At 46.0% G+C, this 23713-nt stretch overlaps 1 protein-coding gene across 1 annotated transcript in view; it reads left to right on the top strand.

Annotated features, from left to right (window-relative positions):
- LOC138511076 (trichohyalin-like) overlaps positions 1–23713 on the top strand; it is a 3831204-nt gene that overhangs the window by 995248 nt on the left and 2812243 nt on the right. The window contains exon 9 of the mRNA XM_069626576.1: positions 19531–19586. Within this exon, the coding sequence (XP_069482677.1) occupies positions 19531–19586 (56 nt within the window). The remainder of the gene's footprint in view (positions 1–19530; positions 19587–23713) is intronic.

Raw genomic sequence — 23713 nt, 5'->3', positions numbered from 1 at the left:
ACTTCAGTCACGATGATTGATTCAGGCCGGTGTGTTGAGTCCGTTTTCCGGTGCTGGGCCTGCCGGACTAGCACTGTCTCTCCCACAGGAATGAGTGGTTCTCTGGCTTTCCTTTTCCTGTCGGCCCATTCCTTGGCCTTTTGCCTTTTCTCTGCTTCTCGCTGCCTTATTTCGTTGTCTTCTTCGGCTGTGTAGTCTTCCAGTTGGGGAAGCCGGGATCGGGGTTTGTACTTGATCATGAGTTCAGCCGGGGTGCAGGCGGTCGCCTCATGCGGAGTGTGTCGGTAGCTTCGAAGTATCTGCGAGATGGCTTGGGGCATCGAGGCTTGGTCTGTCACCGCTCTTTGGCGCGTGCGCTTGATGTTCGCCATGAAGCGTTCCACCATTCCATTGGCCTAGGGCCACAGCGGTGTAATCTTTTGGTGGTGGAACCCTAGGTGCGCGGCAAATTTCTTGAATTCTTGGCCCTGGACCGGGGACCCATTGTCCGTTTTCACTGTGTTTGGGATGCCCCATTCACTAAATAGCTCGTCTATTGTGCCCACTACGTGATGGAAGGCTGTGGACTGCACATGTTTCACCAGTGGGAATCAGGAGTACTCATCGACAGGTGACCTCCCTCTTCCAGTGGGCCATAGAAATCGAGTGCCACGCAGTGCCATGGTCCTTCTGGGAGGGGAACTATTTGCAGCACGCATGGTGGTGGGCTGACTGCATTTATCTGGCATGGGCTGCAATGTCTCAATATGTCATCCATGATCGTGTCCATGTGGGGAAACACCTGGTTCCGTAATATCTTTCTCGTGTTGGCCACGCCTCGGTGACCTTCGTGTGCAATCATGACCAGGGGTTTTCTTAGGCTCTTGGGTGCTATGAGGTGATTTCCTTGGTGCACATCATCCTATAGGATGGGGAAGCGCCTGCGAGGGTCCGCCCACGCTTCCGATAATTAAGAAGAAGAAGGTGATTTCCTCTGAGTAGGGTGCCTTTGTTTGTTGTGGCTAGTTCGTTGTGCATTTTCTCCATTCTTGCTAGGTCTCGTCTGTCTACTTCCCCCCTCTCCCTGGCTCAAAGTGTTGGTTGGCCACTTGTCGCTACTTGTTCGTGAGGTGTATCGCCACTCTGATGGTGGGGTCTGCTCTGCTCTTTTCCGTGAAAAGTTGTGCGGTGGTCGCGGGAGGAAGGGCGTTTAGTGTCAGGTATGCCACGTATTGATCAGCTTCTCCTTGCAACATGGTGTCGGACGCCCCGTCCGGGTGGCGTGACAGGTAGTCTGTGGGGTTAACATTGCCCCCAGGTTTATGAATGATGTTATAATTGTATTCCTGGAGGCGAATGCCCCATCGCTCGATGCGCGGCAGCATCTTGATTTTTGGGTTGCCAAAGAGAGCCAGCAGGGCCTAGTGGTCCGTTATGAGCGTGAAGGTGTGTCCGATAATGAAATGGTGGAACTTTTTGCACGCCCATACGACGGCCAGACTCTCACGCTCTGCCTGCGAATAAGCTTGCTCAGTAGTGTTTAATGCAGGCTGGCATATGCTACTGTTACGCTCACCTGGCTCCCACAGGGGTGTCGGTCGGACCCGGACAGCTGCGGTCTCCACCCACGTGATGCGTAGTGCAGCGATGACTGACTGGATCTGCCCTCCTAATCTTGTCTGCTTAACCCGTAGAAATATTCTCCTGCAAGTGGAGAGATGGATTTAGCCACTTGTGGATTCAAGTGATGGCACCCCCACAGTCCTCCCCAACTAATCACCTCCGAAATGCCCTGACAGCAATCTCACCTTATATTCTTGAAAGATGAGCTCTCCATCCTACGTGGATTTGCAGGGGCGCGTTGATTCCAGTTACTTCACTGGTTTGAAGGCTCGGGAGAGTTCCGGAGAGTATTGACTCTGAGGTTCCTGGTGAGGACCAGTAAGTATTAAGTTCATAGAGTTCAATTTGTCCGATGTTCACTATTGTTCCCCCCTTCCTTTCTTGTCTTGCAGCTGGCTCGTGAAAAGATGCTCTTGTGGAAGCTGGTGGCGCTCAGGTAAGAGTCTGTATTACCCGGCACTGTCCAGTAGATGTTGCACGAGGAAAACGTGTTGTTTTGTCTCTCTTTACAGATGCGGCACGTGAACATATGGAGAGTCACAAAAGGATGCCTCCGGTGGTAAATCAGGTAAGTCTATGGTGGTAAGAATTATATTTGTTGGTTCCCTCGGCTCACCTTGTGGTTTTCTTTTGTCTCCTAGTTACCGAAGTTTGGCGAAGAAATGATGGAGGCAGCGCCGACCCAAAGGATGCTGTGAAGACTGATGAGTATGGCGCGGCGCTGCAGCTGGAGGTGCGGTGCGTGCAGAAATTATGTTCTTTACAGGTCCGGAGACAAGATGGATCCAGAATCAGGTGTGGAATAGAAATAAGTTGGTTTTCTAACCTTGTCCCTTTCTTTCCTCTTTGTTTTAGGAGCTCCGGATTCGAGGCGGGCTTGGCAGAAGACTGGATGCAGGCTGCAGGCACGGTGAGTGTTATGCTGCTGGATGCAGAATAACGCGAAGCGTGTGTTGCTGGTCGGGTGTGGTTTAAATAGCCTCAAAAGTAGTCCCAGGTAAGAAGTCCCTAGAACAACACCCAAGTAAAAAATAGTCCCTGTAGAAAAATAGTCCCTTTCAGGCTTCATGTTGGATTGGAGTCATTTGCAGCATGGTCTGCCTGAGGTAAGTAATGACTATGAGCCTGGCGCCTTAGGCGCCAGGACTGATTCCTACTATGAGCCTAGCGCCAGGACTGAACCCAGATAGCCCCTAGCCGGGGCTGCTGAGGTTTTACTAAATGTCTAGATGCCTGCTCCCGGGGCTGATGGGCTTGGTCCGGATGCCTGGGGGTAGGCATCATGACAGCTACAGTGTGGGTTGTGGCGTCATGCTGCTGGTCGGTTTGGGCAGAATTGCTCCTAGCCCCACCGCCCTGGCGTCTACCGTGATTTCCGTTTGCCATCGTGGATTGAAGCATGCTAGCTGGCGGTTGGTCGCCAGTTCTCGTTTGATGGAGGAGAATGCTTGTTGGCACTGGTCTGACCACGTGAATGGTGGATCCTTCTTCAGCAGTTGTCGTAGCGGGCATGTGAGTGTGGCGTACTGCGGGAGGTAGCGTGCACAGTACCCTGCCATGCCCAGAAAAGAACGGAGTTTGGGCACATCTCGTGGGATGGACAGGTTTGTTATGGCGCTAATTTTGTCTGGATCGGCTTTAATGCCTTAGTCCGAAAAAATGTGGCTGAAGAAACATAGGGTGTGAGTATTAATCTCGCACTTCTTGCTGTTGAGCGTGCGTCCAGCATCTTGGAGGATGTGACAGACTTGGTGAAGCACCTCATCGTGTTGTTCTTGTGTGACTCCGAAGATGAGGATATCGTCACTGTAATTGAATGCGTTGGTGACTGGGCTGATTAACCTGCAAATTGTTTCTTGAGAGATCTCCGCGGCGTATGATATTCCGAAGTTTAGCCATTTATAGCGGAACAGGCCATTGTGAGTACTGAAAGTTGTGATAGGCCTTGATTCGGGATCTATGACTAGCTGGTGGTAACCCTGGTTAAGGTCCAGCTTTGAGAACTTGGTGGCTTGGTTAAGTCTTATTAGCATGTCTTCTATGTTCGGTCCTGGGTGCCTCTCCCGTTGAATGGCTGTATTGGGGATCCTCATATCAACGCAGAGGCAAAGGCGTCCGTCTGCTTTAGGGACGATGACTAGTTGGGACACCCATGGTGTGGGTCCCGCTGCTCTCTCTATGATGTTGTTTTGCAGTAGTATTTGCAGCTCATAGGTGACTTTGGCTTGTAGATGAAAACCTGCCTGGGGTGTTGTGGCACTGGTTGTACCGACGGGTCGATGTGCAGTTTGATTACATTGTCCTTCAGCATGCCCACTCCTTCGAACAGGCCAGGGTAGGCGATTTTTAGTGTCTCAACATCCAGGGGCTTCTGGCTGATGGCCCGTATGTATTGGGAGTTGGGTGGGAGCCCTTGGATTGCTTCCGATTGGTCATAATGAATGTCGATGAGGTGTAACGCGACGGCTGTTTTGAGGCTGAGGAGACACCTCCCTGTCACTGGGCTGTGGATGACATGTATTGCCGTCTGGACTCTCCTTCCTCTCTGTATCAGGTCACACGCAAATTGTCCTTTGGAGTTCAGTGGTTGTATTGCGCCCCATTGAAAGATGAGGGCTTGTGATGGTTGTAGCGGGAACTTGTCCGCTATGTGTTCGTAGGTTTGGTGACTCATGACGTTGACGGTAGCTCCCGTGTCTACCAAGAACGGGGTATCAGTCCCTCCTAGGTGGACTGTCACCCTGGGAGCAGTGCTGTCATCTGAGGAGTCTGAGATGAGGCGGACATACTCCCTGCTGTATCGATCGTATTCTGCATATTGTTCCGGTTCTGGTGGTTGTTCTTCGATGGGTGGGTTCTCGTATGGGTCTCTGGTGGGATACTCTCTCCTGAGTTCTTCGTCAGGATAGGATTGCATGCGGTATACTTGTTCTTGGTTGGGGTAGGTTTCATTTGTCGGTTCTACTTGCAGGTTCTCAACTGCTCAGATGAACCCCGAGTCGGCTCTGGTTCTGGGATTGTTGGTTTTGGTGTTCTCCCGTTCAGGATACGGTCATGGGTTGAAGGATCTCTGAGGTTCAAAGCGCCTCACCGGTAGTTGTTGGTTCGGTGGGCGGAATGCAGGCAGTGGGGGCGTTTTCTCCTGGCACATGCTCTGGAAATGATTTTCTTGACCGCACCTCATGCACATTTGGCCTATCGCTGGGCATTGACCTTTGTGTGGGAATTCAAAGCCACAGAGGTAGCATTGCCTTTCTGGTGGTGTTCGTCTCGTGGGGTTCCACTGGTCTTGTCTGTGCATCTTGCAAGAGTTGGCGACCTGGTTGACTACTGGTGATAGCCGCTATAGAGTCTGTCTTCTTTGGGTTCTCTATATGGGCAGCTTGGATGTCTACCCTTTCAAATACTCTGGCTAGTTCAGCTATCTCCTTCAGGGGTAGCTGCTTCTTTAGCAGGTGTTTGCGGAATATTGAGGACAGGCATCCCTCGATAACTCTTAGGCGGATGGCTTTGTTGTCGCTAAAGTTGGCAAAGTCGCAATATGTAATTTTCTTCTGAAGACATAGTATGAACTGTCTGACTGTTTCTTGGGGCATCTGAGTGCACTGGTTGAATATATAGCGTTCATAGTCTCTGTTCGGAACTACTACTAGGCAGCTGTTGATGGCTTTGATGAGTTTCGGTATGTCATCCTCTCTGCTTGCGGGATGGTCTTGATGACACTCTTTATGTCTTTTCCAACCCGGTTTGTGAGTATGTCTAGTTTGTTCGGTGCGTCCTGGTTTCCTACTGCCCTCATGAATTCTTCGAAGTTTTCCATCCACTCCTGCCATATCTGGCCCTGGTTTTCCTGAGGTTCTAGTGCGAACAGATTCGGGCGGCGTAAGAATGATACAGGGTTTGTGGGATTTACCCCTGGTGTTGCGGGCACCATGGTGTCTACTGCTACACTTCCTGACTGTGACATGGTAGATGATGCTTGGCGTGGTTACTGCACCACAATGAAAGTCCTCTTTTCTACATGTTTTGTGGCTGTGCTGGTGTTTGTGTTTACAAGTAGCTTCTTACTATGACTGATGCGTTCCTTTGTTTCCTAGTTTTCAAGTGGCTTGTGATGTTTGATTAATGCTCGCCTTTGTTCCCTCGTTTTCAAGTGGCTTATGTATATGGCTGACGCTTGCCCTTGTTTCCTCGCTTTCAAGTGGCTTGTGGCTATGACTGATGTTTGCCCTTGTGGCCTTGCTTTCAAGTGGCTTGTGGCTGTGACTGATGATTGCTCTTGTGTCCTCGCTTTTAAGTGGCTTGTGGCTATGAATGATGATTGCTCTTGTCCCCTCGCTTTCAAGTGGCTTATGGCTATGACTGATGTTGGTCTTCGATTCCTCGCTTTCAAGTGGCTTATGGCTATGATTGATGTTTGCCCTTGTTTCCTCGCTGTCAAGTGGCTGATGTGTATGGCTGCAGTGTCACTGTTGCACCACTTTCCACCCGTGTCGGGCCCTCCCTTCTCTGTACCTGTGCACCTGTTCTGGAGCTTCCTGGGCTTTCCCTTTTTCGGCGGCGATACTCTCTGTTCCTTTCTGTGCGTCCGGGCCTCTTTCCCGGGCCGGCTCCTCCTTGCGCACTCTTGCGCGGCTGGGCCTCCTCCTTGATGCGCTGCTTCTCCTCGCGCATTCTTACACGGCTTGGCCTCCTCCCCATACGCGATGCGGTCCTCTGGCCGTCCTCCGTCCGTCCTGGCAGGCAGCATGCTCCTCGGCTCCTCCTGGACTGGCTGCTGCTCTCCTCACCAGCGCCGCGATCCTGCTCCTTGCTTGGGGCTGCTGGGTCCCTCCACGACTCCAGCTGGTCTCCGCATCTCCTTCCGCTCCCTTTCTGGGCAGGGGCCGCCAGACCTCCTCACCGGCGTCGCCGTCTCGACACTCGCCTGCAGTTACTCTTTGACTGCGCTGTGCTCCACGCTCATCTTCTCCTCCTCAAAGGCGGGTTCTTCGGCGCTCGTCGCCAGTTGTTAAGGGCGCACTTGGGCCCGAATAAAGACACGGACACCTGAGTATGTCTTGACTCTACTTTATTTCTACAGTAACTCTTTTCCCTCTCCTTCCCACCTCCCCTCCTCCCGCCCCTCCCCCTGTCCCTCGTCTCCTTTCGTTTTCACTTAAAGGGGCCTGGTCCCTTTTCCCTTCACAACACCTACATACTCCATAGGGAACCACAGCCATTGCGGCGGTATGAAGATGCATGTGGGTGCAAATGCTGAAGTGTTTGTATGGAGGAGAGGAAGGGAGCGGAGGAAACGTAAGTTACGTTCTGTCCCTGCTCTCCGGCATACAAATTGAGGAAAATGGGGCATTAGTTAATGTAAGTCTTTTACGCCTTCCATTTATGGTATGCCCCGGAGCAAAATGAGCTCCAAAGAATTGCATTTGAAGTTCTAAGGTGCACTAAGGGCACCTTGCAGCTGTGCCCAGACACAAATTGTGCATGCAGTGTGTTTGTGCCCACCCTGACTAAAATGAATAAAACAGACACTCCCTGGGCAGGGAATAAGGCACAAAAGCGCAGGCTGCAAGAGTTTAAGGAATGTTTATCTAAATCTCTGAGAGCGCTCTGACCACATCAAGGTTACAACACATTTATATAGTACATCTCCATTTTTAACATATGATGCTACGTTGGACCAGGATTGGTCAGCCGTGGTGGTGACTTAGGTGTGGGCATCATCTCTTCCTCCGGGTTGGTTGCTTGGTTGGCGGGAGGATTGACGTCAGACATTTGTGCTCCGGATGGGTGAAGGTCAGGTCGCTGTGAAACACGGTGGTCACTATCTAAGGTAAGAATATACATTCCGAGTAATGCATGCACTAAATAACAGTTGATCAAAAGACTCTCAGTAGTGTATCATGTCGTTATACAAATCACTCAAGGGTTTTTACCATCTACAAATTTGGGTTACACAGGTCACAGGTTTAAGGGCCTTGACCACTTTAATACTGTCATTGAACTATAGGATTAGTCTCACAAGAATGTCAGGTATGTGGCACTTGTTAGTATTGGGCACGATATACTGCACAGGGGTCTAATGTTAGTTGGGGGGTCTGTTGGGTGGGCTTCATAGCGAGGTTGGCAGTCTGGCACATGAAAGGAGGGATGCCTTGCAAGGACACAAGGTTAGAATGGCAGTAAGTTTCAACTGGCGAGGGTAAGAGGGCAAGGACACTTTTGTGGAGATGGACAAGCTATGTGCTTGGCTCATGTTGGTTCACATGCAGGACAGTGATCTCAGAGGAAAAGGGATGTGTTACATTTATTATTTGTTGCAAGCAGCTCCGGCCTCAGCGTGAGAATTGAGCCGCAGAGTTTTCCAGTTGGAGTGGGGACGAAGGTGGGGGCCATGTGCTCCGAGCTACAGCGACGGGCAAAAGGGAGAGATGCATTTTGTACTATCGCAGTGAGGCCTAGTTACCAAGATGGAGTCGAAAGGGGGTACAGAAAATGGATGCCCTGTGTCCTGCTCGGTGGTCCCATCTACCTGAATACAACCAAAAGTTAGTATCGCAGAAGGGCGAGGGGCGTACCCACCACTAGAGGCACTTGGTCCAAGTTTTGTACTGAGAAGTGATGGTAGAGAGGGGCCCATTGGCCCCTCACTCCCACACAAGTGTAATACACAAAGAGTCCTACGTCGCACACCCAATTTGTGCTTACCACATTTTTGATCTCCAACTACACAGTATAGGGCACTTGAGGGCTATGTTCATTCAGATAACCCTTTGTTACCACATTGTCAGAACCGTGTAGATTGCTGAGCCAGCTCATCCAGAAAGTTCTAATACTTTTTTAGAAAGAACTCAGTTTGAAAGGGCCCCTTTTGCTTGGCTCAGCTCTGGGTTTGAAAGGGGCTCCTAGGGGACCCTGACGTCTATGGAAACAAGGCGAGTCACCACACACGATAGATACGCCAGACACGAGGTTGTATTCCCAAAGCTAGGGTTTTATTGCAAAGCAAAAGTCTCAGTTGGCCAACTCGGTCTCATGCCCCGCGACGTGTATCTCTAGACCTCGAGGGACGCAAGAGAGTGAATTACGTACATCAGTTACATATATACAAAATGCATATCAAACAATCAGCTATGACATGTTTAACACCCCCCCTTTATTGGATTTCTTTGAACTTGGTGTGATGATGGACATCTCCGACCATTATGACACCTTCAAATATCTATTCTAGTAACAATTTGCAATTTGTGAGTGCGAAGGCATCTTTTAGTTGTTGAATAGAACACAGCGCTTCTGTTCTTGGAAGCAAGCTACATACGGGGGGAAAGAGTTGCATTCCGGACCTTGCTATCTATCAGGTGCTATTCGCGTCCTGGGAGCCGACACGCTCTAGCAGGCTCAGCAAAGGGGGGCCATAAGAAAAGCATAATTCAAGCCTTTAGCGGTATTATTCTAACATATTCTACCATATAACGAGACTGGCTGGCAGCTGTGAAATGATTAAATGCCCTACAGCTCTGCTTCAAGGCTACATTCGGGAGGGAGCCGGCGTTCTTCCTGGCGCTGCCTACTTTTGTGTTTCAGCAAACTCCTGTTATCCTCACGGCCCTGCGACCTTGTCCTTTTCATATACAGACAACAATGTTTCACAGTCGAGCAGTGTAAGCGGAAAATATACTGCAAAGCACATAGGAACAGAAAGCAATGAGCAATGGTTAGAAAACAAAATGGCGATTCTTGTTACATCAAAATGGCCGTTCATTGGCAAACTCGAAAACCTATATTTTTTTCATATCGTGCATGAGACGGTTGGCCCACGGCCACCAAAATGCATTTGCGGTCTCAAAGTAGATGTATCTGTATTTCTAGACTGACAAACCCTCCTTTGGCCATATGCCAAACATCTCATCTATTTATTGAAACCTCCTCTAGTGATGATGAATCTGAAGTACTTATGTCTGAGTCTTGCATGCTATCGTGGACATCATTGTCTTCATCAATATCTATTGCCATCAACTCTTTTTCTGCTCTCCTCTCATTCGGGTCTGGGTGAGTCCGATCATGAGGTTGTTTTTTCCTTGTTATCATATGCATACATCCTTCCGTACATCCCTCAGTTACCTCAGCGCAAACTATGGGTAAACAATGTATACAACAACAGCACGTTAGGAATATTCCAAATACCACTACTAATATTGAGATCAACTTCCATCCCCAAGAACGTAGTATTCCCCAAAACCAAGATCCTATTCCCCAGCTCCCTTCTCCAGTAGGGAGTTCAGAACTTAGAATGTGCATTTTCTTTATTGCTTCAAAGATCGTGGGGGAATAATCATCGACATAAACGCAACATGCTGTTCCCATTATTTTGCAAATTCCCCCATGATCTACCAGGATCACATCGAGAGCCACTCTATTTTGCAGCGTCATTAACCTTATTCCTCTTTCTTCCAACGTCATATTAAATAATATATCCGTTGTTGAGTTTATTGTATTTTCATAGGATTCTGGACAGTTGCCTTATGTTATAGGAGTTCACTATCTGCCCTAAGAATGGAATGAATGATTTTGCTACATCAGTTGCTATTAAAACACCTTTGTCAGTCCTTTTCACTCTAGTTCTGGATAATCTGGCCATGGCTGCTGTTTCTAAGAGGAATACTCCTGGGAACAGTAGCCCTAGGTAACATGTACCTCCCCAGTTTCTGGGCAACCAAGGGTATGCTTTCTCTCCACATATAAAATAAACTGGATCACCTACGTATACTGGTTCTATTTCCCATTTTAATACCACTGTATTCATACAACCAGCATATGTTCCGACTGAAAAAGAGCCTTTCTTTTTTAGACAAAAAGGGACAGTTCTTGGGCTATAATTCACTGTGTAAAATGGGGGAATTGCATCTTTGTCCCCTTCTGTTCTTACACGAAATGTCATTACAGACGTTTTTTCTGGTGGGGACAATCTATCTCGTCTATTTTGTTGTGTTATCTTTCGTGTACTTTCCCTCGAGGGCTCTGGGCTATTACTTGTGCATTATGGAAAATGGAACAACCCACAGGCTTCATTATTATCTCCTCAAACTCATTCATGTTGGTTCTGTCTAATTGACCCGTATTACCCTTATTCCATTTCCCATAGAACATTGCACCTAAAGATGCACTACATGCAGAACTTAATGGTAATGGCTGCACATACCACCCTATTCCTTTCCCAGCATGCTGTGGTAAATGGGCACATACCCAGCAGCTTGTTTTCTTCAGGATTGCCTGTATCATGTTCATTATCAACAATAAGGTGTTATTTCCAAAACCTTCCCTGTGTTTTTCTTCCATTGGGGGTAGGGTATAAGTGATCACCTGAACCGGGCTTTCAGTAGTGGATATATTACTTATTGGTAAAAACATTTCTAATGGGTGTATTGTTTCTACCCACCATAATATTAGGGCTGTCGATATCGGTGCTACCACGCTCATAAAGCACATTATTATTGTTAGTACCAGCATACAATTTGTTTTACCATGCGTTTTTCTTAAGCTTATAGTCTTTATAATTGACTCATTCTCAGCAGTGGTGGTGCAGGAGGAGGCTGGAACCGGTCCCGGCATGTTTCTCGTCGTCCTTCTTCTTTCTTATCACAGTTCGTTGTGAATATCTCTCTTCGTCGCGCTTGCTCTGATGTTAATAAGTTCAATGGAATTGTCATGGTTCAGTTCTGCCCGTTTTTTTTTAACCTGAATTCGATTATTCGTTTTTAGGCGAGATCACTTGTCCTTTCTTATACTGCTCAGAGGACCTTTGATCAGTTATCTTATCGCCTTAGTATCATGTACGCCCAGCTTGTCCGCTCTTGTTCCGGACACATGTACTTTTTATGATCGCACCGAGGAGCCGCGAGTCTTGAATTGTCCGACTTGCACAATTCTCACGCTTCTCTCCTCTACACCTCTGGTTCCTTCTCCGTCCATGAGCTGAACCAGAGGTTGACATAAAACACCAAAAAGAACTGCGGATCACTTTGTCTTCCGAGGCCGCAGGTTCTATCGCCTTGCTCCTGGTATCGTATGATCCGTGAACAGTGCCGGTGCACTTCCAGATTCAGGCTCAAAGTCAGCCTGTGGCGCTACTGCAGGTGCTGGTGTGCGCCACGCCAATGATGCAGATCCGTTTTTTTTGGCGTGCTGGCAAGTGCTGGTGGGCGCCAAAGGGGTACACAATTTGGCTTTGCTGGTATTTGCAAGGCAGATTTTGCATCGGTCAGCAGTGATGTCGATTCTGCTGGGCAACGTTGGGGCACTCTTTGCCCTTCCCTCTCTTTGGCAATCGTCTCAGACTTTGTTTCGAGTTTCACTTTTCGTTTTGGCAGATTAGGTGGCTGCTTACTGGCAACAGCTTCTTTTGTTCCTGGGACCGCTGTCTCTTTCCGGTCATCAGTGTCAGGCAAGTCTTTCAGTGCAGTTGGAATCTTCTTGGCATGGATGGCATGGATCCACGACTTCCTTCCATCCACCCGTATTGCCGTCTGCATTGCCAAAAGTACTTGATGGGAACCGCGCCACCTGGGTGCTAATGATGACTTTCTTTCAAAGTTCTTTAGCAGCACCCAGTCTCCTGGCTCCAGCGCGTGCCCCGGACCGGTGTATCTCACTGGTAATGCCTCCTGCACCTGCTGATGAATCAAACGCAATTTCTACATTAAAAGGCCACAATAAGTACTAAGCACAGGATGTTCTATCTCACTTAGTCGCTTTGGCTGAGGTGCGCACCAAACATTTGCCGGCCTCCCCATTACGATCTCGTACGGGGAGAGCCCAGTTTTAGCCTGTACAGACGTACGCATGCATAATAGTGCTATTGGTAATGCATCCACCCAACTCAACTTGCTTCCCGCACAAATCTTGCAAATCTTTGATTTAAGAATCCCGTTGTGCCTCTCCACAAGACCGGCAGAACTCGAATGCCTTGAACTATGGAATCTCTTATCAATCTGGAGACCAGCACATATCTGTAATACCACTGCACCCACAAAATGCGGTCCATTATCAGACCATAGGACTCGGGGCAAGCCAAATCTGGAAAAGTACTCCTTCAACATTACTTTTGCCGTACTCATTGCTGTGCAGTCTTTCAAAGGATATGCCTCCCTCCACCCACTTACTGAATGCACAGATCACCACCAAGACGTATTTTAAGTTTTGGCACCTCTCCATCTCTATGAAATCAAAATGAATTACCTCAAATGGCATGGAGGGCGGGCCAAAACTGCCTGTTGGAGTCACCGTTCCCTTCCCTACATTGTGTTGCAAGCACGTGATACAGTTCTGCACCAACCTCTCTGCATTCTTTTTTATGTTTACATTCTGCCAAACTGTAGAAAGGTGCTGTATTATTTTCTTCGCACAGTTGTGCGTAGGGCTGTGGGCCATTGTGACCATTGCAGTCACATACGAATTTGGCAACATCCAGTTTCTAGTTCCCTTGTCCACCCAACAACCCTCCAGATCCAACTCAGCAGATCATTCTGCCCACCCCTGTATTTCATCGGCCGTAGCCTCGGCCTGCATTTGTTTGACAGTGGCAACTCCATCTTCTATCATACAGGGTACTTTCTCTGTCTGAACCGTCATCATTTTGGTATTCAAATCAGTGGCAATTTGTTTCGCAATTCTGTCTGCAAACGCGTTTCCCTCTCCTACTTTGCATGTTACTTTTTTATGTGCCTCGCATTTCACTATTGCTAGGCGCTTTGGAAATGTGAGTGCAGACAGCAATCGTACAATCAAAGGGCCATGTTGAATTCTGGCGCCATGTGATGTCAGAAACCCTCTCTCAGCCCAGAGTCGACCAAAATTATGAACCACTCCAAAAGCATACTGACTATCAGTATATATATTCACATTCAAATTTTCAGAAATCTTGCAGGCTCTGGTCAATGCTATTATTTCCGCGGCTTGTGCTGAATTATAGGGAATTCTTTTACTTTCTACAACACTCTCTAGGGTAGTGATAGCGTATGCGGCAGTTGTCGTGCCATCTGGTAATTTAAAACATTAGCCGTCACAAAATAACTCTCCATCTGGCTCTTTCTGTGGGATATCACTTAAATCAACTCTTCCCTTGGTTTCTTCCTCAGTGACCATTAAGCAATCGTGGGGGGGTGATTCATTCTTCCCAATTTCTTTTATGGTTGGTGGCATTAATTCTGCAGGATTCAAAGCGCTACACCTCATAATTTGGATATGGGGTGCGAACAAGATAATCTCATATCTTGTCAATCTAGCAGAGGTGAGGTGTTGCGTCTGTGTCCTATTTAATAGAACGTCTATGGCATGTGGCACTCTCAGAATTAAAGTGTGCCCCAATACCATCCCTTCCGTTTGTTTCACTGATGCAGCAGCCGCCGCGAAAGATCGCAAACATCGTGGTAGTGCGCGCTACAGGGTCCAGCGCAGAAGAAAAATAGCCGCACGGCCTATTTCTTTCACCTTGTTCCTGTGCCAAAACCGCCAATGCAAATTCTTCACTTTCACACACAAATAGTCTAAAAATGTTCTCATAGTTCGGTGTACCCAAAACTGGAGCCGAGCATAATGCAGTTTTCAATCCATCAAATGCTTTCTGACATTCCTCATCCCACTGCAAAGGCATAACTGCATCCTTGCTAGTTAAATTCACTAATGGTTTCACAATTAACGCAAAATTACCAATCCATTGTCGGCAATATGAAGCCATGCCTATTATGGCTCTGACTCCTTTTTGTGTCTTTGGAATAGGCATACAAGAAATACTTTCTATCCGTTCTGGCGTTAGTCTTCTCCCTCCTTTCGAAAGTAGGTAGCCCAAGTAGGCCACCTCCTTTCAATTATACTGAAATTTCTTCAAACTACCTTTATGGCCAGGTGCCGCTAGGTGTGACAGTAGTAATACAATGCTTTCTTTACAAATCTCCGCTGTGTCTGCAGCTAGCAATAGATCGTCTATGTATTGCAAAAGTACACAACCCACGGGTAATTCTAGCATGTCTAGCTGCTCTTTTAATGCTCTACTGTAAATACTTGGACTTTCCGTGTAACCTTGCGGAATCCGCCTAAATGTAAATGATCGTCCTCCTAATGTGAACGCGAACAAATATCTGCTGTCCTTGTCCACTGGAATACTAAAGAATGCGTTTTTCAAATCTACTACACTAAAATACTCTGCTGAAACAGGTATTATTGTCAATATTGTAGTGACGTCTGGCACTAGAGGAAATTGCGGATCTACTACCTTATTCAATGCGCGTAGATCAATTATGAAACGGTATGGTACCTCATTACCTCCTTTTTTATAAACCAGAAGAATCGGGCTGTTGCATGTACTGCCTGTGATTTCCTCGATTACCCCTAATTTCACCAAATCTGTAATAATACTCTTCAATCCTTTCTCACCTTCAACCGAAATTTTGTATTGGGGTATTCGCGGTAGGGTAACACCTTCTTTCAAAATAATCTTTACTGGCTCTTTCTTTAAACATCCTACATCGTTGTCATGCATTGCCCATATACAGGTTGGTACTTAACTTAGTTCCCCTGGTAACGCTTCGGACATGAATTCTGACACAGGGGCATCGTGTGGCCATATCGTTAGAAACACTCCGTCTGCAGTGCAATGTATAACAGAACCTAGTTTTTTCAACAAGTTTAATCCCAACAAATTATCTCCACAATTTCCTGTTAGAAGGAAAGGACAATGTTCAGTAAATGGTCCTATGGTAACTGGGACTGGTTTGGACACTGGGTTTATGACTGGTGTACCTGCGAACCCTACGGAAATATTCTTTTGCCCTGATGTGGTATATCCGGAACCAAGTGATGGTCTATTGAACACTTCTGTGCTCCTGTATCTACAAGAAAGCGGTGCTCCTCATTCCCGACTCTCATTTCTACGTAGGGTCCTCTCTGATTCACGGGAATAGACACTGGTTCCGACCCCTGTCCTGGGCTGTCCTATTGGGGAAATAACACATCGTCCGATGTGTAATCATTACTATTACTGTAATACGTGTTTGGCTGTGTATCGAAAACATTTCCACTCTTCCCTCTATTTCCCCCACTCTGATTTCTATATTGTTGATTTTGCTGTCCCTGACTCTGGTTTGGGGCATTTTGGTTTTGGCCTTGGTTTTGATTACCTCCGTTATTATAATGCTGCTGCATACTATTCTTGTTTTGTCCATTTGCTCCTGGGTGTCCTCTATGCTGTCTCCTCTGACCAGACCCATTTCTATTCTGTAGATGCGGACATTGCGCTCGCCAATGTCCTTCCTCTTTGCAATATGCACACTGATTCGGTCCCACTGTTACCCCATGCATATTCAAATTACTTCTTCCTTGTGCGTTCCCTCGCCCTCTATTATGTCCTGTTACTTGCTGCAATAGTACCTGTGTTCTTATTAGACAGTCTTTCAAGTCTGCTCCCACCTGTTGTAGCAATGATAATTTGTTCACCATCTCCTTCTGCCACGGCGATGGTATTTGCTGCCGTTCATTATGCGACCCCTTTTCTTCCTTCCCAGGTCTCCCGATATCCCTACTCCTGTACGCAGGTGTAGTTAACACTTTGACAGGTGCAGTAAACATTTCGACATAATCATTATCTAATTCATCTCTAAGCTCAAAAAGTCTATATACATGTTCTCTCACTTCTTCATCCCTCTCTCTACAGCGTGCTAATGCATTCAAATCTAACAATCGCTGCAGTGTTAATTTCCCAATTAGCTGTTTCCATTTCTCCACCAAATATTCACCCATGCATTCCAACAATAGCTGTCTTTCATTGCTTCTATGGAAGTCATATATTGAAGCCACTGCTGGCGTCCCATCATTCCCGTCTATATACATCTCTGCCTGTTGCTGCAATTCCACCTTCCTTTCTTTGCTGATTGCGCTGCGGGTTACCCTCGTGCACCCCCGTTGGTCAGTCCCGCCTCTTGCTTCCGCCCGCGGTTTCAACTTCAACCCCGGGAGGAACGGACGGTACTGTGTCTGTGCCTGAGGCGGGAGGTGCGGATGGGACAATGGGAACAGGGAGTGTCTGTTGTGGGCCTGATTGGCTAATAGGAAGTGTTACGTATGCGGTCTGTGGCTGCGGGAGGGCTTGAGCTACCGGAGGGGGAGCTTGAGCTACGGGCGGGGTCTGGGCAATAGCTACTGATGTGTCTGGTCTTACTTCTGATCTTGGGCCTTGTTTTGTATGGGTCAATATATTTTCGATCAATTCATCTGCTATGTGTAATTCTCGTTGTGGGTATATCTTTTCTATATTCAACTCGTCACGCCTACCTGCCCTTCTTAGACTCTCAGTCCACTCCTCATCTTCCTTCTCTTCCGCTACTTCACCTTTCGATTTATGCCTGCGCGCATGCTTTGCTCTGCTTTTAAATTGGAGCATTGCTTCCTTTCTCCAGTCTTTAATAGTCTCAAATGCTGCAGGACGCGCTTTCTTTCTTATCAACACCCTTTCCAGGTTGTCTATCCTCGCTATCTCAAAACTACCATTAATCGGCCACTGATGGTCTTGTTGCTTTCTGGTTTGCCTATGCCAAGTCTCACAGAATATTATCGCACCCACTCCATACTTCACATACATCTCATACACCGGCGTTCCCCCAGGTGGTACAATTTGGCCATCTTTCAAAGATTGTCTACCACAGCGGAAAAACCCCGCTAGGGTGGACAATACCCCAGGCATGTTTCAACCTTCCCCCTGGTTAATCAACCTTACCTAGGGCGTTTGATTTTGCAAAGCCAACTCTCAACCAATATCAGGATACTTTGAATCGGGGAATGACTCACCTGATAAATCAAGTTGTCTGTATACTGACGCCCCAAAGAACGTCGTGTCTGCGTTTCTTGGCTTCCGCCTCGTTTCGGGACCCTCGCCTCCTTGTTTTCTAGCCAGGCACGTTGATCAGGGATCAGATGTGTGCAGACCTGCAAAGGAGTCTCTCATCACTTTTACAGGGCGCCCCGAACACCTCTTGATCTCGGCTCGATCGTCCCGTCCTCACCGTTCTCCGCCTTACTCAATTACAACGTTACCATATTCGGGCGCCATCTTGAAAGGGGCCCCTAGGGGACCCTGACGTCTATGGAAACAAGGCGAGTCACCACACATGATAGATACGCTAGACACAAGGTTGTATTCCCAAAGCTAGGGTTTTATTGCAAAGCAAAAGTCTCCGTTGGCCAACTCGGTCTCACGCCCCGCGACGTGCATCTCTAGACCTCGAGGGACACAAGAGAGTGAATTACGTACATCAGTTACATATATACAAAATTCATATCAAACAATCAGCTATGACATGTTTAACACCCCCCCTTTATTGGATTTCTTTGAACTTGGTGTGATGATGGACATCTCCGACCATTATGACACCTTCAAATATCTATTCTAGTAACAATTTGCAATTTGTGAGTGCGAAGGCATCTTTCAGTTGTTGAATAGAACACAGCGCTTCTGTTCTTGGAAGCAAGCTACATACGGGGGGGGAAGAGTTGCATTCCGGACCTTGCTATCTATAAGGTGCTAATCGCGTCCTGGGAGCCGACACGTTCTAGCAGGCTCAGCAAAGGGGGACCGTAAGAAAAGCATAATTCAAGCCTTTAGCGGTATTATTCTAACATATTCTACCATATAACGAGACTGGCTGGCAGCTGTGAAATGATTAAATGCCCTGCAGCTCTGCTTCAAGGCTACATTCGGGAGGGAGCCGGGCATTCTTCCTGGCGCTGCCTACGTTTGTGTTTCAGCGAACTCTTGTTATCCTCACGGCCCTGCGACCTTGTCCTTTTCACATACAGACAACAATGTTTCACAGTCGAGCAGTGTAAGCGGAAAATATACTGCAAAGCAAATAGGAACAGAAAGCAATGAGCAATGGTTAGAAAACAAAATGGCGATTCTTGTTACATCAAAATGGCAGTTTATCGTGCATGAGACGGTTGGCCCACGGCCACCAAAATGCGTTTGCGGTCTCAAAGTCGAGGTATCCGTATTTCTAAACTGACAGGTTGGCACTGCAAGGAGAGATAGCCTAGATCCGAGCCACAGCCAGCCATCTGGCTCAAGCCCTCCTTGGCTTCCCCACCTATAATGGTGCTGCCCCACTCCTGCCTGAAACCTTTGCAGGCTACAAACCTTGAGCTCCGCCACGTGACCAGAAGGGGTGCCAAATGTGCCCCTGCGAGCCTACGAAACACCTCCATCTGCGAACAGCTGAGTTTAAATGTTGCCTAAGCGTATATTACATTTTCTTAATTTGAATTTATATTTGAGACATTAAATTCATTTGAACCTTTAATGGTATTTACTATATAAAATCCCACAGTTTTCATAAGAAAATCATGTTGGAAACGTAAACTTAAAGAACATATCTCTACTCTGCTGGTAGCATTATTCTCGTGTGCTGTATTTAGTGTAATACACGTATGTCACTCCCAGGTCTGGTGCCCTCGGGGAAGCACATACCATCTGAGGCTGACAGTGAATCAACTTAATCCATCGGAACCGCACCTCCTAAAAAGATATATGTTGCCAGGGTGGGCACCATATACGGCAGCTTCTCTTTATTTTTCCTACAAAATCATAAACATGCAAGATGTTGTTCACTATAGATGCACTACACAGCAGACTACACTGTACACATAAGCACATTATTTAAAGGCGGTATTTCTACACCCTATTAACCTTGGATTCTATCATTATGGCCAGATAATGACGCACCTCCCCCCTGTTCCCCCGCGCCCCCCGGCCCAGGGAGGTATAGTTCCGTGAATCGGATTATAATTCTTTTTAAAAGTTGGAGGAATGCAAACTCTACATTTGAATTGTATTTTTTGTATGGATTGCAATAAACTAAGATGCTCCTTTAATTTGTTTGTTATCAGATGAACACGATTCAATCAGTGAAAAGAAGATCGCTGTCTCGCAGAAATGAAGCCAAGTATGTATAAATTTCTTCAACCAGTATCGTTTTTCACTATGAACATTACAAGAACTAGTAATTCATGGGGTCGTTTTTGTTTAAAAATGCTCACACAATAATGGCCAAAGGCCCACGCATCTGACATTCTGATGTAATGCTCTGGGTATTTTTCCAGTTAAATATTTGTTCTATCTATCTGTGTCTATCAATCCATGTCAGACCTTATAAAATAAAGTTTTTGTAACATGCAGAGCAGCTATCACATAGGTACAATTATCTACATATATTGTACATCAATAGTTTCACACACTTTGAAAATCTCTTAGTCGTGGTGAGGGTTCGAGGCCTTTGAGAAATCGCAGAAAATTTGCCAAATATGGCCAGGCCTACAACATGTACAGAAGATCATGGACTTCTGACATCCTCATGAGTTCACAGGTTTCTTCTCTTGGAGCTAGCATGGACCCCTGGAGAGATCAATCTATGTCAGCAAAGATTTCCCCTGATGAGCAGACTTGTTTGAATTAAAATTAAAATGTGTATATGCATATTTTTGCCTGTGTGTTTTTTATTGCTCCACATAGTTAGGGCGGTGTAGGGTCTACATACTTGAGAGCAGTATTTTGGCAGAACGGGTGTGTGGTGTGACTTGTCTGCGCTGCTCATTGTGTTCTGGGATCTATTGTGAGTAACCCATGTTTACCTCATGAAGTACTTTCTATGTACCACATGCAGTCAATATCTCATGGGGGCACAACCAATGTTCCCTGTAAACTGTGCGCATGTGCGCTTTCCCATGCCCAGCTTCCTCCTGGGTGCTGCTCAGAAGAGTTTTAGCAGAGCATACAGACAGACAATTCCCACCAAGAGGATGTAATAAGGCACAAGCCACAGCAAGTATCTAACATTTGCTTTCTCTTAAAATGAAGCTAAATTATATTAACTCGTCTTACGATTCCGGTCTAGCCCGTTTACATTACTCTACTATGCAAGCGTGATCTTAAAAACCCTAAAAAGAGAATACACCCAAAAGAGGTTAAAAACTAATATGAAAAAGTAGCTCCATGAACAGAAGACCTAAAATATGCCTGCACGCATTAACCAAATTATCTTCCCTCCTCACCCATGACTTCTATACTTGATCTACCACTCTTATACCAAATGACTCTAACTTCGGCCCCAGATCACATTTAGATATCAACAGACAATATTTTCCTAATGTGGCTCTGTGAAAGTTTAGCAGACGTGTACCTACATCCACTTGTTTTATGTTAGTTATAAGATGCATAACGTTCAAGCACCAGAATTTCCATTACTCATAGTGCCTTAGCAAAAGCTCCACCCACCCACCCACACTAGTTAACCCAACTGTCAGCACAAATATTGGATACTGACTGTAAGCAGGCCACTTGTATGTGTAACCTCATTCTATGCTTCCTATTCTTTGCACATATGTTACAGAATCTCTTTGAAGTGGTCCTCTTGCAAGTTGACAAATTATGAAATATTAATTTGCCCTCTTGGGGTTTTCAGTAGGCAAATGTCATTATCAGCATCTCCTACTTTAGCATTGCTAACATTACCCTATACACGCGGAGCAATATAATTTACTTGGCCTGCAAGGCATAATGGGTATGGACTATGCCTGGCATTATTCGTATATAGTATTCGGGCAGCAAATAGCCAGACAGCTGAAATGCTTTTCGCACAATATGCATCCTTTCCATGATTTCAGAGTTTCATTGGGTATGGACTTTAACAACTGTTATGGTAATTCGCTGCTATACAAAAACGGTTTCACTGAGCAGTTGTATAATCCTACCCAACAATATAAGGGTGGGGTATGTTGCAAACGATATTGTGTGCACCTCAAAATAATTAGGCACATGCAGGATCATGCCATTTTCTAAACTGCATATAATATGATGAGGCTTTAAACAGTTTGTCTGCAAAGTATTGTTGGTATGCAAATATTGCAGTGAGTGTTTTACTTCTATAATTCCTCACTTTTTACAGAATCCTGTCAACTAGTATTGGAGGCCAACACTGGAGCTGGGGAGGGGGTACGGGTATAAGGGCACAGGAGAAGACCCCTTTGGGGTGAAGAACAGATTGGCAGCTTTCAAAAACCAAGTCAGATGTTTTGTCAGAATAGTACAGCTAACGGAATGAATGGTTTGTTTGCTAAAGGATAGGATACTCTTGTACCAGCCTATGAAACTGCACCTTCTGTTTCTTTCCATGCTCAGCTGCCGAGGGTGTTTCAATACATCATATGTTCAGCTTTTATTGCCTCTAGCATCCCCATGGATCTTGGGTATACACACATTTTGCCGACCTATTTTTGGTCGTGGTATTTTTCATCGCCAGAAATCCCGTTTTTTTATTTTTCTATTTTGGGGGGTGTTTTGTTGGGGTTGGGGTATTATTATAATAGTAAGAGGGGACAGGGGGGGATAAAAAAAAACAAAAACAGGGTTTCTGGCGATGTAAAATCCGGCGATGAAAAGTACCACGACCAAAAATAGGTCGGCGAAATCATGTAGAACAGGATCTTGTTGAGCTGATAACAGTTAACTGCAGAAGAGGGGTCCCTAGTTAAAGAAGAAGGCATTCAGGGTCTGATTCTGAGGTGTGTGCAAATGTAAGAAAGTCTTCCTCCATGAAGGAGGAACACTTTACTTACAAACACCATATTCTTATGAAGAAATAATATGTTGCAGGGACATGAAAGCTACAGCTTTGGCATGTGCCTGATGGCTTGAGAACAGCCCTAGCAACCATCAAGAATGCAGAGCAGCCACATGGGGGGAGGGAGGGATTTTCCTCCCAGCAGCACTGGTTTAGCACGACAAAAAAGAAGTACAAATACAGATTGAAAGTTATACCACAAATGGCGCCTGAGAATATTATCGATGTTTTTCATAAGGCAGTATTAAATGATATTCAACAATTGGCCGATCAAAGCCCAGCACCCAAAAGAACCTTTTGGAATTTGAATAAACAAGAAAAAATCGCATTGGCCAACTTGAAACAAGACACAAACATTGTAATAAAAGAGGCCAATAAAGGTGGCAACATTATAATCATGAACCCACAAGACTATTTAACTATGGCATATCAACACATTTCCACTCCAGATTGCTATGAGAAGCTTCCTTCCAATCCTCAAACAACCATTGTGTCTGAACTTCAACAAATGATTATGACTTGGCACAGACAAGGCATCATAACGGATGAAGAGAATAAGTATTTGCACATCCAACATCCCTGTATGCCAACTATATATTTTTGCCTAAGGTGCATAAGGACTACCAACACATCCCTTAGGGAAGACCTATTGTTAGCGGCAATGGAGGGGTGACTGAGAACACAGCTTAGTACATTGATAACCTTCTCAGACCAGAGGTACCTAAACTTAAAGCTTATCTTAAAGATACTACGCATGCCATACAGATTCTAAATGGAATCACTTGGCAACCTCAATATGACCTTGCATCTCTCGATGTGTGTGCACTGTACACCTCAATTAAACATCAACAAGCTATCCAAACAATTGACTACGTGTTCAAGTATACCAGTGCTTCACATTTTCAAATACATATGTTAAAAGAAATATTAAAAGCAACGCTCGATTATAACGTCTTCATGTTTGATGGCAGCTATTATCACCAACGCCAAGGAGTGGCAATGGGTACGAAATATGCCCCAGCACTTGCCAATCTATTCATGGGATGTTAAAGGATGACATAGTTTACACAGATAATCAATATAGCGAGCACGTGATTTTGTGGGCCCGCTATATTGATGACATCCTTTTGATCTGGAAAGGTGACATTGATCTACTTGAACAATTCACATGCCGTCTGAACCATAACAAGTATGGAATACAGTTTACGTCACAAATGTGCACATCAACCATTGATTTTTTGGACCTTACTATTTATGTGGAAAACAATACTTTGTACACTAAGAAGTTTCGTAAACCTACTGAGGTAAATTCAACACTGTTTGCGACAAGTTGCCATTTACAAAAGGTTAAGAACAATATTCCGGTAGGTGAATTTATACGTGCAAGATGAAATTGTAAAGAGCAATCCCAGTATGCAAGAGAGTGTGAGCTACTCTCATCCAGATTCAAACAG

The sequence above is a fragment of the Ambystoma mexicanum genome, chromosome 6p (assembly GCF_040938575.1).
Source record: "Ambystoma mexicanum isolate Mex_15411 chromosome 6p, UKY_AmexF1_1, whole genome shotgun sequence".
Taxonomy (NCBI): Eukaryota; Metazoa; Chordata; class Amphibia; order Caudata; family Ambystomatidae; genus Ambystoma; species Ambystoma mexicanum.
Note: the sequence above shows the minus strand (reverse complement) of the source record. Positions and strands in the feature narration are given on the sequence as shown.